General features: G+C 37.4%; 1 protein-coding gene across 1 annotated transcript in view; it reads right to left on the minus strand.

Annotated features, from left to right (window-relative positions):
- Positions 1-15106, minus strand: part of MARCH6 (membrane-associated ring finger (C3HC4) 6, E3 ubiquitin protein ligase) — a 41547-nt gene extending 26441 nt beyond the window's left edge. Inside the window, exons 1-6 of the mRNA XM_009071066.1 lie at positions 14994-15106; positions 14058-14131; positions 6625-6768; positions 2562-2634; positions 477-570; positions 343-420 (exon numbers count right to left, since the gene is read on the minus strand). Of these exons, the coding sequence (XP_009069314.1) occupies positions 343-420; positions 477-570; positions 2562-2634; positions 6625-6768; positions 14058-14131; positions 14994-15106 (576 nt within the window). The remainder of the gene's footprint in view (positions 1-342; positions 421-476; positions 571-2561; positions 2635-6624; positions 6769-14057; positions 14132-14993) is intronic.
- Positions 15107-18930: the final 3824 nt, after the last annotated feature.

The following is an 18930-nucleotide window of genomic DNA, read 5'->3' on the forward strand; positions in this document are numbered from 1 at the left end:
ATGAACTATTGAAATACTTATGAAAAAGACAAAACAAAAGCAAGCTGCATCCTCACTGACTATGCCTGAGAATTCACCTGTATATGCACGAAATTATCTTAAAAAAAAGGGTAAAGATACAGACATAAGAATCTAAACAATGTTACACAATAAAAAACAACTTCAGACACCTAACAGTGGTGTCACTGAGTTTATATAGGAACACATGTTCAACTTCTTCTAAAAAAAATAAACACAGACACCCTGTAGTAAAATAACATTACTGTTAGGTTCTGATAATGTATTTATTCCCAAAAACACATTTTCTTAAGTTATCATGAATTACTGAGCAGGAAGTTTTACCTCATTTTGTTGACCAACACCATTTAGTGGCTGCTGTTGATTTTGTTCCAACCACTGTGGTGCTCCTCCGTGGACGATCTGTTCACGTAACCAAATTGATTTTGTTCCAGCCACTGTGGTGCTCCCCCGTGGACGATCTGTTCACGTAACCAAACAAGGCTGATAAATGCACACAGAGTGCACGTTACCACAAAACAGCCCTGCAAACAGTCAGCCAGTAAGTTCTCCCTGTTAAAGAGAAAAAAAAAAGAAAGCATTAATGACAAAAATATTTTGCCAGTAAGATTAAACAGTCATTATTAACTATCACAAACAGATCCTTCTAGTCCAACTTAACAAATAAACTGTTATTTGTGTAAAAAGCTGCATTCATTTATGTGCCCAAATGAAGAAAGTATCTAGACATAATTTTCACTTAATTTAAAAAAACTGTTCAAAGAAGTTTTCTTTCAGGAAGGCACCATTTGTGTACCTCTGCACAAATAGTTTTAAGTGCCCAGATACACACTGGTTTGGTAGAGGTTTTATTTCCCTCTGGTTTGGTTCGTGAAATTACTACTGTAATAGAAATTCCTGCAAATTAGGATCTGACTCAGTATGAAAAGTTTCAAGAGCAGTTCAGGAAAAACAATCTTCAAGAACAGCAAAGGAATAACAACTGCCAAATAAATGGTTTGATACAGTAAAAGGTTTCCTTAAATGGCAAGATGCACAACATCCAGTCCACCAAAATGTTTTATCTGCTCAGCTACCGTAACCAGAAGAAGGGAACTGCAGAGTTTCCCTTCAACTGCTCTACATTTCAGGTGGTATTTTACCCTAGGTATTATCTTTATACTTTAAAAATCCTAATTTATCCGGTCATACCTAACTGTAAAGCAGCAGCAAAATGAAGTTCAGTCAATCAACTGAAACTAGGGTTCATGCAATGCAAGTGGTACTTAAATCACCTCACGCAACTCTCATCTCTAATTCCAGGTAGCTCCTCCCACCCGTTTCCACACTTGCATTCCTCTTCACCACAGTGAATTTGCTCAGAAAACTACAATATGTTCTTTAAAGTAAGTAAGAAACGTGCCACCATAGTACTGTGCCATCCCCAAAGCAGCATCAGCCTGGTTCTCCTTGCAGCCACACTTGTGCCTGCACAGCACAGTGAATACCAAGGGGACATGAAGTTCAAAATGAAAAGATGACACAACAGGCTGCTGTAATTGACTCTGTCAAATAAATAAATGCCTAAGCATGGTTTCACATGACATTTAAATCTGACAAACACTTGAGTCATTTATTTTCTCCCTAGATCTGACTAACAGACATGAGAAGAGGTGCTCCAGGTTCAGTTGTTTCAGATTCTTCTCAGAAAAATAAAAATAGAATCTACATTATAGAGAAGACAGAAAAAATGCTGTTGTTAGGCTGAAGCAAGCATCTCTCTGCATTAATAGAATTAATTAAACTTAACATGACCTGATGTCCCAAACCAAATAGCCCAACTGAGATGACTTAGCTGAACCATACAGAACATTCATTCAAAATTAGCTTGATGTGTAACTTGTTCTACTCACACTGAGTTTCAGTTCCTCAATCTCAAGATAATGAAGAAGTAAGAACTATCCTGAAATTCTGCTGTTTGGTATTTACTGATTCTTTGAGTAAAATTCATTTTAAAAAGACAATGACAATATTCAATAGCAGACGGTGATTAAGTGTCAAAAAAATCAAAGTATTGGCTAGAAGGAAATCTGACAAAAATAATCTGTATCACATAAGAGATTCAGAATGGATAAAATTAATTTCAAAATATCAAAATGCAACAAAAACCAATGTGACATTATTAGCAACACATTTATTAATATTCTCCTATGCAGCAACTGACTTAAACCATAGGAAATCATTTTTTTAATTACTATGTGCAATTTTACAATGTAAGACTTCCTGACATCGAATACAGATCTCCATTAACCAGGGCCCACTTTGTAAAGACAATTTTCCAGCTCCAAAGATCCTGAATAACAGAACTTCAGAGTGAAAAGAATTCTCCTGTAATGCTGTTGGCCATACATCTTGTTACACAAAGGGTAAAGGGCAGCTGCTCACATAAGATGGTGAAAGATAACAAGCATAACTGGAAGAAAAGGACACTAAGTTCTAAAGCAACCATTTTCAGGGTAATCTGACTAAAAAAGTTGTTTGTATCAAACTGTTTGAGCACTTACGTTGACAGAATATCTAATGGCAGTGTCAGTAGTGAGCTCACAGAGCCAGTAAACAAGCACTTGTAGATACGACCTGCAGAAATAAAGAGAAGCTTGGTGTAAATTTGGATTTGGTTATAGCCTTGCTTGGAAAGGACCATAGGTACCCTCTTTTCACCTGGTGCCCAACTAAACTTATGAGAAGGAAGAAAAATTCAACTTTCAGTGCATGAACAGAACGCAAGACCATATGCAACCACGTGGAACAAAGATGTGTCTGCTTTAGCTGAACACTCTTGAAAAGTACACATTCAACGTGTAACAACTGCTTGGTTACACCCAAGATTCATCTAGACCTGTCTCCAGCACGGGTCACATTCATGGATGCCCAAGGAAGAATATGGAAACAGGTTAAACATATTGCAGCGATACTTCCTCATTACATTCTCATAGGTTTCATGCAAAGCAGGTCAGTTCCTGTTCCATAGTATCTTAGTGTTTATTAATCCTTGATGGATTTTTTCCGCCCATTAATTTGCTCAATTATCTTCTGAACCTGTATAAATTTCTGGTATTATGATACCCTGCAGCAAGGAGCATCTCCATTTCATTATCTGCTTTAAATAAGTGTTTTATGGACACTTGATGCTAGTTAACGTTAGCTTTTTACCATGATTCTTAGTCACATAATCTTAAAAAGTAGGCTAACATTGTATATAGCCTACTTCAGAAAACTAGGATCCATACGGGGATGAGACACAGATGCTCAGAACAGGATGCAGGAAGAATTAAGGAACCCATACCCAGAAATGCAACTCTTTAAAATTCCCATTCCACCCTTCAGGCAGACATAGGTACCCAAGTATACATGGGCATGCTGAGGTTTATGTGACCTAGAATAAATAGCTCTTGGTTAAACTTATTTAGAACTTACAGACAGTTTATGCTTCTACACCTCTCATGAATCAATCCACCAGAAATGCCAAAAATATCTACTGCTTATGTTCACCTCGTATACAAGACATAATATAGCATTTGGAGGAAGTTAACACTTACACCCCCAGTGCAATCCACTCCTCCTGCTGTAGTTCTAATGTTGGATAGTAAGTAATACTACAAAATTTAAAGGTCTAGAGTAAGGTAGAAGCGACGATGGCTGTAGCTATCTAATGAAAATGTTCAGTCTCATTGTTGTCAGTACAACTTACGCATTTTATATTGAACAGTCACCGAATCAAATTTAGCAAGATGATAGCATCAACTGATCCTCTGCTGCCAGGGATTTTGACTAGATTGCCTCTGCCTGTTTAGCTACACAGTGGAGGAATTTCAAAGGGGCAAATACCACGGTGAACTCTGCCAGGCTGAAAAGGTCAGAGAACATAAGCCTCATAACTTCTAATTACAGTGTTCCCTAAGGAAACTCATTGTGAGATTTTATGGAATAGGAAGAGGACTTTATTACAGTAAATGTCTACACAAACTTATCTCTATGCAAGCTATTTTCCCCTCACAGATTCCACTTGCTTGCTCTTACACAAACACTAAGATGTGTGCCTAAGTGATCCGGACAAGATCACTTGTGGACAACACTGAAGACAAAGGACATTAGCAAACAATTCCTTAATTGTGAGATTTTATGGAATAGGAAGAGGACTTTATTACAGTAAATGTCTACACAAACTTATCTCTATGCAAGCTATTTTCCCCTCACAGATTCCACTTGCTTGCTCTTACACAAACACTAAGATGTGTGCCTAAGTGATCCGGACAAGATCACTTGTGGACAACACTGAAGACAAAGGACATTAGCAAACAATTCCTTATTTTATCTATTAGATTCTGATTGGCATTTATGAACTGATTTTAGATTTGCCTTTCATACCCTTCATCAGTGGATGCCATTTGGAATCTCTGCCTTGGGTTTTTTGTTTTTTTTTTCCATCTATCGAGCCCAAGGCAAACTTTACAATTCTGTTCTCCTTATCCGTGTATCTTATAACTCCAGTCTTGTTCTTTATCTTCTTGACACCTTTATCTTTAGTCTGTTTGTCTTCCTTCTTGATTTGAATGAAAGCACATATACAGTGCTCTTTGGCAAACAGTAAATATTCCTTTTAACCCTTCTGCTGGTTCTTCTGGTGCAAATGTAGCCAATTTCATTCATGCTTTACTTATACCAATTTAGAGTAGTTCTGCTTCACATCTCTACAATTTTTATCACTACACAATGACATGAAACAGGTACACAATCATTCTTTTCAGCTACCCTGTGTACTGCACTTGGGTATTTCATTCTAGGAGCCATGCAGCCAAATACACTGAGAATAAAATCACTCTGGATTAATTTGGCCCAGTTATTCCTACTTCTCTGAACAGATCATAACAAATCGTGTAACTGGCTTTTTTCATCCACTAATGTAAATATTCTTTGTGCTAACAGAATGGCAACAGCATAGCAGAGCCTGCTGGGATTAGGCTGAGGTTATGCACAAAGGCATAAATTCCTTTTACTCAACCATGTAAAATAGGTATGCAATAAAGAAGTGAAATTACCAAAAAAGAACATAGATATGTTTGACAAGTTTTTTTCTTATGCTGCACCATTTTCCTCCAAATATAATGTAATGAAAATAACATTTCCTTGTGAAGCAACAACACACAATTATGTGAGCCATGTGACAGAAACAGGGAAGGCAAAAGATTAACTTTCTGTAATATTTACATACTTTTAAGGCAAAGATTGCCTTAAAGGCATTTCATGTAAGCCAACAAGGCCTATACAAAAATCACATCCATGTGACAGATCTGGGCAAATTTCAAAACAAGGTTTGCTGTATTAAATGGCTCTATCATGTTGAATATCTTCCTGTGCAACCATGTTACCCTTCACAGTACATTAATTCTTATAGGAATTCATACACAGTGGACTATCTACAATGTTAGGGACAGAAATTAAGGCAAAGGAAGACCACCCAAACAGTCACTCATAAGTCAAAATATCTAGTTAGATATAATGGCTTAGTAAATGAGTATTAAACCCCAAAAATAACATTTGCAAAACCAAAACCAAACAAACAAAGGCTAGTACAACTAATCTGTAGGTGGTGACTTCCAGCAGGTTTTCAGACAGTCATGAAACATAATGACCTTAATTAACCTATTGAATATGATTTTGCTGTCCTTCAGAAGCTTTAGTGAGAAAAGTGTAAATTATCTGCATTGTGAAATATATTTTGCACATCTTGTTTACTCTAAGCCCAGAAAAGCTCCTTTTCTTGCACAGGAAGGACAGGCTGCAGAAAGGGGATCACTTTCTACAGCTGATGCCAGTATTGTGCTATTCTCAAACTAAGACTGTGCCAGTTACAAATAAAAGCAAAGAACATACTGATCATTTGTGCAGAGAAATGCATTTACCAGCTCCCTGCTCTTTTGTTCAAGGAGTTATTATTGTTTGCAAAGATGCACTTCCAATCATTTCCTTGACTGAACACTATATGCCTCCTGCTTTTCTCCATTTTCTCTGTATTTTTCGCTTGTTGAAACATCGATACTTCTCTTTTCATCCGTATTTGAAAAGTGAATTTCAAACTACAGTAATTTAGTGTGCTCTCTGTGTCTGTTAAATTCCTTTACTACTTATGGGCCTTTGTTTATGGTACTTTAAGAGAAGTTCTACTAATCAGTTTGTGTATGACTGCAAAGGAATCTCACTTTTCACACAAAAAAAGATTAAACTTTCATTTATAAATGGTCAGACAAAACAGGACAATTCTTCTAATATTAATAAATGGCATCAAAAAAAACTTCCACAGACTTTAAAGAAGATAATTGAAAAGAGGCATTTTACTGGAGTAAGAAGTTTAAAAGCCTTTTAACACATTTTCTCCTCTCAACACCTTCCTGCTTTGCACTAGTCAAGTAGGTAGAACTTCTGAGCGAAAATAAGTGAAATAATGATGTCATTGAATGTTTTTGGGTTTTTTAATAAGCCAGCAGTGGTCTCAGAAAAGTTTGTTGCAGGAAGTGACATATTTTCCTGTATATAAGAGTATTACAGTGAAAAAAAATCAATACTTACATGCAGTAAGAGGTACTACTCCCAACCATGCAAAGGCCACAAGTGTATAGTGAAACCAGTATCGTATTGCTGTGCCAATACTCGTAACCAGTCCAGCAAAGATGTCTTGGATTGGAAGCCGTGAAGGCATATCTGGGGAATAAACTGCAGAAAAGGCACTTACGAAACAGTCTGTCCTTTAAAGAAGCATTTACGTCAAAGTCCTGCCAACTACAAAACGTTTGACAAAAGCTTACTAGAAGAATAAGTATATTTTATAGATTCTCAAGAGATGACCCCAAACAAATAACAGAAAAAAACTTCACATGACACATTCGTTACATTGTGTACTGAGGGGAAAGAGAAAATAAACTCCATGCTAGTTTTTGACTTAGAGAAGTTTTCTTAATAGCTTTATTAACTGTAAACTCTGATTACCTGAAAATAAGGTCAAGAAAAAGCAGATTTTAAATCCAGCATCCCTCCCACTAAACACTACCTCAAAGATACCTCTGTCTGTTATTTATAAACATAGTTCATGGAGAGAGCACAAGGAACAAGAGCAATTAGCAATTTTGTAAACTGTCGATGTGTTTGTGCTAGATAATTTAGATTCCACTTTCCATCCAACAGCACAGACAAAAAAAAGCCTCAGCGAAATAAAAGCACCACACAGAGAGGAAAATTGAAGGGAACTGGTTAAGTATCTACATACACTGAAATTTACACATATTTACTTTTAATTTCAGCAGGTAACTACTTCTTGCATACCATGCAAGATTTCTTCTAAGGACACTCCTATTACAGAACAATGCAAATCTCTCACCCAGTATGCTTATTTTCATAATAGTGAATTTCCTTGTTTTCTTAAATTCAACACCCATATATTGCATAAGCTCATCCCTACTCAAAAGCCAAGAAAAACAGTGACAAGGCTTCTTCTCATGCAAACAACTAGAAGACATCTCTAACAATGTCATTACATTTATTTAGCTTCTACACACTTAGGTGAATACCAAGAAGTGGCAATGCACAGTATCAGTAACAGATTTGAATACAGAAGATAAACTACAGTTAGGAGTGGCACAAAGACCCTGCTGCCTGGATGTTAAACAGTTATGTTGGAAACAGCTGAGCTTGAAGACTTTTACATAATAGATTATTTTTTCAAACATCGTGTACTTCTAACCATATATGGAAACTCAATTTTCGTAAGAACAGATAAAGAAAAGTTTTCCTCTCCTCTCATGGACAATCCTTAGATTTAAGTGTCTAAGAAATGCTGCTTTATGCTATCTACCTGCATCCCCTTTACCTACATTCCTAATCATCCCTTAACTAGTCTCAAAGAAGCCTCTACAGGCAAGAAATTCTTCTTTTCTCTGCAAGGTTCTTTCATTCCCTAAGTTATTGTAAAGAGAACTCGAGAACACACAAAAATCCAGTATCAACATGCAGAAGCAGTCAAAGAATGGGGAGAAATTGGTGAACTTCAGCAACATGTGGATTATACTTGATACAAAGTAACAAAAAAACAGTAACCCATTAGACAAATAGTAAATGGTTTGAAATTTCAAAGCTTCTTATTTATCAGGTATATGGCAAGGAACTGGAATTCATAACTCGAGAACACACAAAAATCCAGTATCAACATGCAGAAGCAGTCAAAGAATGGGGAGAAATTGGTGAACTTCAGCAACATGTGGATTATACTTGATACAAAGTAACAAAAAAACAGTAACCCATTAGACAAATAGTAAATGGTTTGAAATTTCAAAGCTTCTTATTTATCAGGTATATGGCAAGGAACTGGAATTCATAAAAGAAAGGACTTAAAATATAACACTAGGGAAGTGTAGCTGTGAGAACATAGAGGAGTAAATTGAAAGCAGGACACAAACAGATTTTCTCACTGTCTACCAATTTACAATTTTCTTGTTACAGAAACAGATTTAGTACACAATTGGTAGTACCATAGAAATGTCAGCTGAATACTTTCTAATGATCTCTCAGCTCACACTGAACAAACATTCTGAAAAATCATCAGAGGAGACAAGCATACCTTTGTTAAGGGTGCACAAGAATACCCACCTACAGTAATATCTGTTACATATTTATGGTATCACTCAGACAACTCAGCAGATACTCTGAGGCTTATCTTTTTCATTTCTAAAAAATATATTTTGATCAACACTTTGATCAAGAACTGCAACAAGAACTACAGGGATAACATCAACTTTGTATTAACAATTTATTTTTCAGGGAGAAGTTGGGAGGGTTTGAAATTTTTTTTAGAATTCCCAGCATGACAGAACCCCCGGTGTGCAATCACCCTGCAGCTCTGTAGCTTGCTGACAGTGGCTTCCACAGCTAATCCCCCACTTGTGTCTGTCATCTACTGCCATTTTCTCCTCATGTTCCACCTCCTTTTATCCACTCCCCAGTGCCTCTTTGAGGCCTGAGACTTCGATCCTGCCACCACAGTATACATCCCCTCCACTCCCTTTCACACACTTGTCCTCCTCATTCTTCCTCAATCCCTTAATTCCCATCCCAGTAATCTTTCCCAGCTCAGTCTCAGAAACCAGTTTCCTCCAAATGAAAATCTTTCTACTAAGAGACCAATTAAAATAATAGGGTTTTTTTTCCTATTAGAGCATGAAATTCAAACAGAATTTGTCTAAGCATAAGTGAGCCTATCATAGGTTTAGTTCAACTTCTTTGAGCTGCACAGGCCATGGAAAAACTACTAGAAAGCTTTTTGGATACTCCGGTTATACCCATGCAGCGTAACTGCTATTTTACTTGTGAATACTAATTTGGGTGGGGTTTTTCTAGTTTGGCTGGTTGTTTTCAGGGGGTGGGTTTTGTTCCACCCTTCCCTCCCCTCTTGTAGGCGTAATTTTTCCAGGAACACAGATATTAATTTTACTTCTCCAAAGTACAGAATCTGCTATTACACTGACGCAAATAAGGTAGGCAAACCACAAGGCTACCTTTAAAAGCTCCACTTGGCCTGCTTCACAGAATCTCTGCACTTAAGAGTCCTCTTACCCACAGATTTTCTATTTACCATTACACTTGCAAGACATTTATATGCCACCCCAATCATCCTTGTGCATTGGTCATGAAATAAGACTTAATACACAAGTAAAAACAGTGTATTTTATAGCTCACGGGCTAAAGCACTGGTTTGGTAAAACAGGGCTTGTGAGTAATTCTTTAGGCTGGACTAATGATCTTCAAAAGACCCTTCCAATCCAAACCGTTCTATGACTGTGTCTTACACCCTTGGGACACAGGCAGACTTTGCTCCAGCTTGCTAAGTTAAAAGGAAAAAACCTCCACCCCTTCTCATGCAAGCCACAGGTCTAACAAACGTATGAAATGACGTTCATATAAATCTCAGCTTCATGTATACTCCACACCCTGGAGCCAGAGGCAAACACACTGAATTCTGTGACAGCATTTTGTTCCAGAAGTTCGTTTTTCCAAATCAGACTTTCTAGAAAGGCTGAAGCTATGGACTACTGTGTTCAAGTTTGTCAAAATGAACTTGAAAAAACCAGACCATTATATTCTTCAGTAAATTCCTAATTACATGATAATGATAAGCTCAACAAAATGGGTCACTCAGTTTTTTACAGACCATTTTGTAAAAATTAAAGATCAAAAAGTTTAGAACTTAATTGCATGTTGCTTGTAGTAAAAATTTATTAAGTAATGGGTTTTGCACAAGTTACTTAGAAATATGGGTATCTAATTTAGTATTTCACAATTATGTTAGAGCAACACTCCTTTAACTTGCAATTTCTGAACCATGAACTCTTTCACACTAAGCTAGCTATGCTAGTCATATCCAGAAGGTTTAAAGATGATCAAAAATTATCAAAGCTTATGCATTAACTGGGGGGAAAAAACCCAACAAAAAACCCAACCAAAAGAACAACCCCAACCTTAAGTACTTAATGTGGAGAATCTCAGTGTGCTATAGGATGGCTCAGGAGCTCAATCAAGCCAAGTGACTCACAGGAACTGTCAGTTATTTGCATTCCAGAACCAAAAAACTTTTATATTAACAGTTACATGTGAACAAAGGTGACAAACAAGAGGAACAACAGTAACAAACCAGGATTATAACAATACAAATAGTGAGGTCCTAGTGCATGCTAAGCCTTCAATTAGTAACTTTGCATGCAGAAATCAAGATCTTATTTCACATTACAATAATGCATACATGGCAGAACACCTTACCCATAAGGCTTCCTGCAGTTTTACAGTCTGTGTATTGAGTAAGCTTGTGATGTTCTATCAACCACTTCCCAGCAATACAGCTGCACAGGAAGCAGAAGAATAAACCCATCCCAATTTCCAGCCACAGATCAGGCTAGTCTATTTCCATTTTGTGTTTTTGAAAATATTTATGTCAATGTCACCTTCTATAGAAAGGAGAAGTTCTGAAAACTGTATTTTCTTGGGAAATACACCCACGACTTCTTTCATGGGTCAGCATTTATAATTGTTTAGTGTGACATCAATAGCAGCACATGGCAAAGGAAAGTGTATGTGTGAGGAGGCAAAGAATATAGAGTAGTTGCTTTTTAAAAACTCAAGAAAGAAAACATGAGTTAAAAATGAACGAACACCTTGACAGAATTAAAAAATGTCCAAAGCTATTCTTAATAGCTGTATTAATTTATAACTTGAGGAACTGCAGAAAAGGAATGAATTTTAAAACATATAAAATTGAGCTTTAAAGAGTGCATTTGAAAATCGAGTCATTTGCCTACATGACTGAACACATTTAAAGAATGATGCTATTACTCAAAACAAAAATCAGTTCCTTTGTACTCCTGCCAAGATGCAAGCTGAATCTTCTACTCTTTCCTTCCTTCCAAACAGTAACTAATCTAGCAGTTCAGCTGCTAAAGAAATCACAAGATGTTACAGAACTTCAAGAATAGATGCACTAGAAATGGTTTACGAATATTCCATACACAAAATGTTGCACTAGCAAAGGAGCTTTTTTTGACAGAATGACAGCAACAGCCTTAACAGGCAAACCAAGCTAAACTGAGAGGTGCTGCTGGTATTACTGCACTTTTGCTCTCAACTGTGTGCCTGTCTGTTGAGGCACAGATATTAATTACACACGTGTTTCTTTGACCACATCCTGTGGTGAACTTATCTATCTGAAAGCAGGTTACATGGCATGGTTATAGGCCAGATCCAACTTCACCTGGGATGACTGGCATACATATCAATCCCTGCCCTGCCTTATCATTCTCTCTCCAGCACCTGCCACACCTTCCCAGCTTCTACAAGCAGATACAGTTTCCATACTGGACATCTTCTAAATAAAGAAGAATAAGAGAAATTAAGGTACTGCATGAGTGTTGAGCACGAGGGAAACAAGACACGCTAGGCAGAGGTGCAGGAGGAATCTGTGCAGGGTACCTGGCCTGCTACCACTGTATGCAGCCTGGTAGGAAAAGAGCAACTGCTGTGTGGAAAACCAAGAAGAAAAGATTATTGACTGAAGCTGCTGAGTTAGGGGAGTGGCCAGTGTGTGACAGGAAGATAAGCAGACCTTCACTAGAGGCTGAACGTGGAGCAAGTCCAGCCTTGATAATTCTGTGATTCTATTGCATAAAGAAGGAAAGAGGTTCACTTTTTACCAATTCCCAAGCTTCTATGACAAATAGTAACTTGTTAACCCACAATAACTCAACTGTGTTTTCTCACGTGCCTGTAATCAGCTGTGCTGGTAACAGCTGTGCCAGTCAAGGATTAACTTGTGCAAGAACACCTCTGTTGATAAGGGCAGTGACTAAGCTGCTTCTTATCAGTAGTAACACACATATAACGTGATTTCATTTAGAACTCCTCATCCTCTTTTTTTTCCCCCCTATCCCAAGGAAACCACTATACACTTTTGTCTTCCCTCCCCTCCCGATACAAAACAAGGAAGCCTTCTTTCTTTGTAACAACTAATAAAGCCACTGAAATGCAGGTTTCTGGTCTTACACACTAAATTCTGTAGAGGACATTGCAGCAGAGTGCAATTTTGGAAATGGCTAATTAGCTTGCAGAGACCTCCAGAACTGGGGCTCACTTCTTATTTTTCAGGTTTCCACAGAGAAGCAATATAAAGCCCTTACAAAAATGTTTAACAAGTAAAACCTGCAAGCAGATGATATCTGCCTTACATTTCACATACAGGTCTCTGTAGTATTTAAAAATATTAACCTGAAAGCACCTCTGTGTTCAGCACAAAATATGCTGTTACCCTCACAGTGCTAAGAGTTAATATTGTACATTTCACTCCTGATCTAATGTGTTTCATTAATTGTGGGCAGAAATGAAAAATACTGAGCATATACATACATATAGAAGGAAGGTGGATTATGTGATTTCTGTAACAGAAACTACATGAACTAAACCACCTGTCTCCTTAGACTCAGTTTTCTCTACTAAAGTATAAAACTAGTTAAAAAAATAAACCAAAAAAAGGTAAGAGGGGAGCAGGAGATGAGGTAAGTGCTCTATCCTTCTAACTGGCACCAGCTACCTTGAAAAGGAGCATTGATTTTTGTTGTACCACACACATAAAATAGGCAAACTCATCACCTTTCCAACCCAGGACAGGTTCTATGGTGCAGAGACTTCTTGTTTTTTTAATAAGTAATTAAACTACATATCTTCACCATGTAGAACAGAGTTCAGCAGTTGCGAACAATAATTCAGCACAAATAAATGTAAAGAGAAAAATGTAGCATAACAACCACTTAATCTGCTCAACAGGCAACAAGTTGGCAAGGCTAAATAACAAGCCTAGCCTGCCACCAATCCAGAGGACTTCACCTATTTCTACTACAACTGGTTAAAATGTAATTAGGAATCCTCTGAGAACTATATAAAGATACAGTAATAATTCATCATAAATTGCCTAACCTAAGACTGGGTAGTTACTGTATCTTGTCTGAATTGCACGTAGAATAACAATCATCATTTGCATTATCTGTCAAGATCAATGGAATTGCAACTGACAGAAGTCATGTGGTTGGTGTTGCAGGTGGATTGTTCAAAGTGATTTTCAAATTTTTCTGTGGTTTCACCACTAGACTTCCAAACACTGATATTTATCAATGAAGCTGAAAACATGCCATATGCTGTAATGTTGGAAAAAAATAAATGGGATTGAGGCTGTCAGAAAACGTACAGGAAAATAATCTTACATGAGACATAAAAGAAGCATGAAACATCCAGATTATCCATTATTTAAATGATTCACACAGTCTGCAATAATATGCATAAGAATTGCAATTCAAACAAGAGTATAGAAGTCAAAACAGGAGTTTGGATCTATCACGCTGAATAAAAAAGTAACCACTTTATACATACTAAGAGAAAAGGAAATACTTAAAAAAATAGTAGTAGTAAAACATACTTACTTGGTGTGAAAGCAAATCTGTGCTTACATAATTCACAGTATTCTTTTCTGCTGTGTTTAAGCCACTGAACTAAGCTGCAATAAAAAAAGGATCATATTAACACATGCTATACATCTCTCTGCCTTATCCCTTTATTAAGGCAAACACACCAATTCTGGTTTCAAACATAAATCAGTATACTGGTACCGTCAAACAGGGCTTAAATTAGCATGTTCATTAAGGCCATTTAGGCCACCAAGTAAGTTACAAAAATGTTTAAAAAAAGCAAGCTGATGGTAAGTTACAGTGACTCTTCTGTTACATCACTTAGGTTATTGATAAAGTATGCCCTGTGAGATGTTACTGATCAAAACACATATCCTGACATGGACACCCACCAGAGACACCAGTCCTTAGCCCTGTGCATCTGTATGTCATACTCTGATGTGTTTTTAAGATTTAGAACTGTTGTATTTGGGAGAGAAAGGCTGTTGAAACACCATCGAAAGGAACATGTGCTATAGACCAGAACTACAGCTTTCGCTTTAGCACTTCCTGATCAAACATACACCCCAAAATGACTAATAAGTGCTAGGGTATTTTTACTTCTTGCAGTGAGGTTAGATGTTCTTTCTATTCACAACTGTAAGTGGGCAGAAAAAGCCCCAACGTACTGATTTTTCTGCTTGACTTTCATAAAGCTGACATATGAGCAGAACTGTAGTCCCAAACACAAACAATTGACAGTACTTTCTTTTCACGTATATAATTACTTAGTTTTTTGTGAATTGTAGTGAATCATCATGTAAAAACTGTCAAAAGCCCTAACACATTTCCACTGAAAACTGGATTTTCTTACCAGTTAATCTGAAGACTCAGGAAGTATTGATTTTATAAACATATGAATGCATTTTAATTAGGAAAAAAAATTAAGAAACCCACAAACACATAACTCACCATTCCTGATGAATAAATTTAATACTGCCAGTACACACACATGGATGATAGAGAGGTTTCTCAGGAGTTCCTTCAGACCGGCAGACTCTGCATATATCTGCTGACAAGGACATACAGCTTATTACACTACTGCTTCAAGAACTCAGATTTACAAGACAAATTACACAATTACATTCTAGAAACTTTACCATGTAGCAAAATGAAGCCAGAAGAAATTGAAAGAGGATGAAAGACAGATTTCATCTGATGCAAGGCAAAGACCGAGAGACCAGCAGAAAAAACGAGAATGTTATCTGCCTGATCATGTTATAAGAACTCCAAACATGTCTTAAAATAATTTTAAGATTTCTAGAAAATAGACAGTCAAACTACAAGAGGAGGTGTTCTTTATCCAGAAAGATTACTGCTAAAACAACAAGCTGTTAAGGATAATCTTCCTGAAAGTGGAGACTTTGAAATACAAAAATTCCATCTGAGTTTTGAACAAGTTAAAACTCTTCAGCTCAGCCTTTAACTCCAACAATGACTTAAACCAGTCATTTGCTGCTCTTGAGCCTAACATGGATGTTTCCTTGGTGCTCTTGATGAAAGGGCAAAAACCCCATCATCATAAACAGAAATATGTACTTTGTGACTTCGCTACCCAAGCTGAATAAAGCAAACCGTTTCACAGTCTAGTCACAGAAGAAAAGCATTTTCTATTGCTTATTTCATAATTGCAGTAATATTTCAATAGTTCCTGCACATTTTTTATTCCCCACTTTTGACATTTTTTGCAACTCAAGGTTCCAAGATGTTTTGTTAACAAAGTAGCGAGCATAAATCTCTCCCTCTAAAGAACAGATATCTATTTTAATAGCATCCAGTAAGATAGAGCATTTAAACACACAATTAAATAGAAATAAAAATCAAGTATTTTATCTGCTTATTGACAGATGCATGGCATCCTGCCTTTACTCCTCCTTTTGCCTCTATTAAGGAAAGGAACATAAAATGTCCCATTTTTATAGAATATGTAACTTCAGGATTTTCTCTTCTGTTAATTACTTCTCTGTCATAGTATGTTAAGGGGTTGGAATTTAAACACACAATTAAATAGAAATAAAAATCAAGTATTTTATCTGCTTATTGACAGATGCATGGCATCCTGCCTTTACTCCTCCTTTTGCCTCTATTAAGGAAAGGAACATAAAATGTCCCATTTTTATAGAATATGTAACTTCAGGATTTTCTCTTCTGTTAATTACTTCTCTGTCATAGTATGTTAAGGGGTTGGAATGGACCTTAGAAAACATAACATCCTTTATAAACCACCTCTATAACCCACCACCATCCAGGAAAGTTGCAAGAGTGTAACATACATATCAGAGATCTTGGTTAGAAAAATACCAACGGAAAGTAAGGATGTAAGAATAATGCAAGTTTGCAGTTTTGAGTCAGAATCACCTATCTTTGTTCTCGGTCAAAATTTCCATCAGTTAATGGCTTTCTACAAGATTCATTTTTTTTCTGTAAAGAAATCACAGTATGACCATACCCATACTTTACACAGTATCAGAACATTGTATGCATAAAGCATAAGAATTCAAGTGATTCAAAAGGAAAAAATGAAAACAATTTGCTATCTCTAGAAGTGAGATTTGATTGAATCCATTCATGCAGCACAGAAAGAAGTATTCAATATCACGTCAATGACACTACCAACAGCTTCTGTCAGAGCCATGTTGAGCAAGTATCACTGCAAACATCCAGAGACCCTAGCCCCATTTCTCCGTTGACAAGAATGACCAGAACTGCTACTTCACCTAACAAACGATTCTTTTATCACAGAGAGCATTTCCAGATGACTGCACAGGACAGGTCTCTTCCACAGACAGGCAGCACCTCCCCACTCGCTGTGGCATGCCCACCTCCTCCTGCATTCTTTTGAACAGAGCTATTTCACTGCTGCAAGTTGACAACTTTGTACGCGCTGGATCAGCCTCACAAAGGGTAAGACAAGTGCTTGAGCCAGCACAAGAGACAGGATGGGAAACCACTGCTTTAAGGATACTGTGTGGCACCAAGGAAAGCAAGTTAAAAGCACACTGTTCCCTGAAAGACACCCATAACTCTCTCAACCTGCTCATTAATGGCCTGTTGGCTCTTGCTGCAGACTGTTCACTTATTCTCAGAACTGCTGGGGATAAACCACAATTTGCATTACTTAAAGCAAACTATTTCTTTATTTGAGTAAGGATTGACTCTGTTAGCTTACTAAAATGAGTTAAACCCAATGTTTTTTTTCTAAAGGCTCTGAGAATGTCTAGATATTCCCACTTGTTTTGTAAATCCAAAGAAACATACCGTGGCTGTAATAATCTGTGCTGTTAAGCAGCCAATAGCTTCAAATCAATAAACCCTGCTGAGGGTCAACATGTAAAGCTATGCACCTCATGACCTACTGCCACGTTCAGAGGGAATTCCACTGTGCACTAGTCACTATTTTTCTACGCACACTTTGTATCCTGTTCTTTGTGCATGTGTTTTGGAAAAAATGACCTTGAACAATACAGTTCTTTTCTGTTCCCCCCGAGAATGATTCCGTGCCTATCACCTATCCAACTGTATTTCAACCCTGCAATGTCAAAAAGTGAAGATTATGCTATTTAGCAACAAACTGATTTAACTAGAAAAAAACAAGATTACCTCACATCAGCAAACCCTGGTATCTGGTGCTTTCAGGTGCTTCAGAGAAGCAACTCTCACATTTGTTCTGAGGTGAAGAACGTCCCACTGAGGTCTAACCATTACCACCCTAAGCTGTCTCTCTTGTCTAAGCTTTCTAGCTCCACAAGACAATTCAGTCAAGTACAAAACCCATCAGAACCACAATGGCCATAATATCCTTATCAGCCTATCAATAGTTAGGAAAGTCCACCTGACACCATGCAGCACAAGTTCAGGCACACAATATTAGAGCATGGATTTCCTTTTCCTTAAAGCACTCGCACAGTCTTTGCTGCTGCTGCTGGCGGTGGTGTTTAAAGCTCTCTAACCTTGTAAAGTCTCTCCAGCCTTCTGGCAAGCCACGTGAAGTTCTAATAGTGGGAACTGAGGCTTGAAACTGTAGAAGTAGTTGTAACATTCTAGGGGTATTTATGGAAAGTGAGGCTATAGACTAGTTACTCCCATGCTACTACCAAGAGCTTTCGAGGGTACCATTGATAGGACTACAACATAGCATCTAAGGCTGCAGCTGTACCTGCTTCTGTGTGTGTTTATATGGGCAAAACCAGAACAACTCTACACTTGCAATCTGAACAGAAGACAAAGATTTAGGTAAAGGAGACAATGCCTAAAGATGGAACTAACAACCTCTTTTCCCTTCCTGGTCTCTCTGTTCACCTACTTAAGTCAGGTACGACCAAAGTCTACCACTGGTAACAGCCTGTAACAAATTATCAACTATGCTGGAGTGGTGGAAAATCAGCAGGTAATTTCTGAGAATCTGCCTCACAGCTTACAGAAATCCAGGTTTTCTGGGCAACCCAGAGGCCAAGCGATCAAAGTTTCACTCTGTTAATTTCATCAGTGCTGGTCTACCAGACACCACAGAGTTGCAGCCAGCAGTTTTAAAAGCTGTTGGGTTTTAAAAACTCTAATATTTGATAAACCACCAGCATTCTTGAGTATTAAAGATGTGTACAGCACAACCCAAGGGGCATTTCTACAAAGGTGCTATCTTATTTCATCCACTGTTTCATGTTTTTGTAGCTTTTTTTCTCCCCTTTTCAGCCCTCTCAAGCTGGAAAATCAAGCTACACTAGATAAAAAGCGACATTTAAAAACGATGCCAAAGCAGCAAAAGTCAAGACACAAAAGCTTTCCTTGGAACTGCCTTACTACTGCAATATGCATTTGCAGGTATTGCTTAAGACGACAAACAAAGCTCAAG

This window comes from Acanthisitta chloris, unplaced genomic scaffold (genome assembly GCF_000695815.1).
Source record: "Acanthisitta chloris isolate BGI_N310 unplaced genomic scaffold, ASM69581v1 scaffold25553, whole genome shotgun sequence".
NCBI lineage: Eukaryota > Metazoa > Chordata > Aves > Passeriformes > Acanthisittidae > Acanthisitta > Acanthisitta chloris.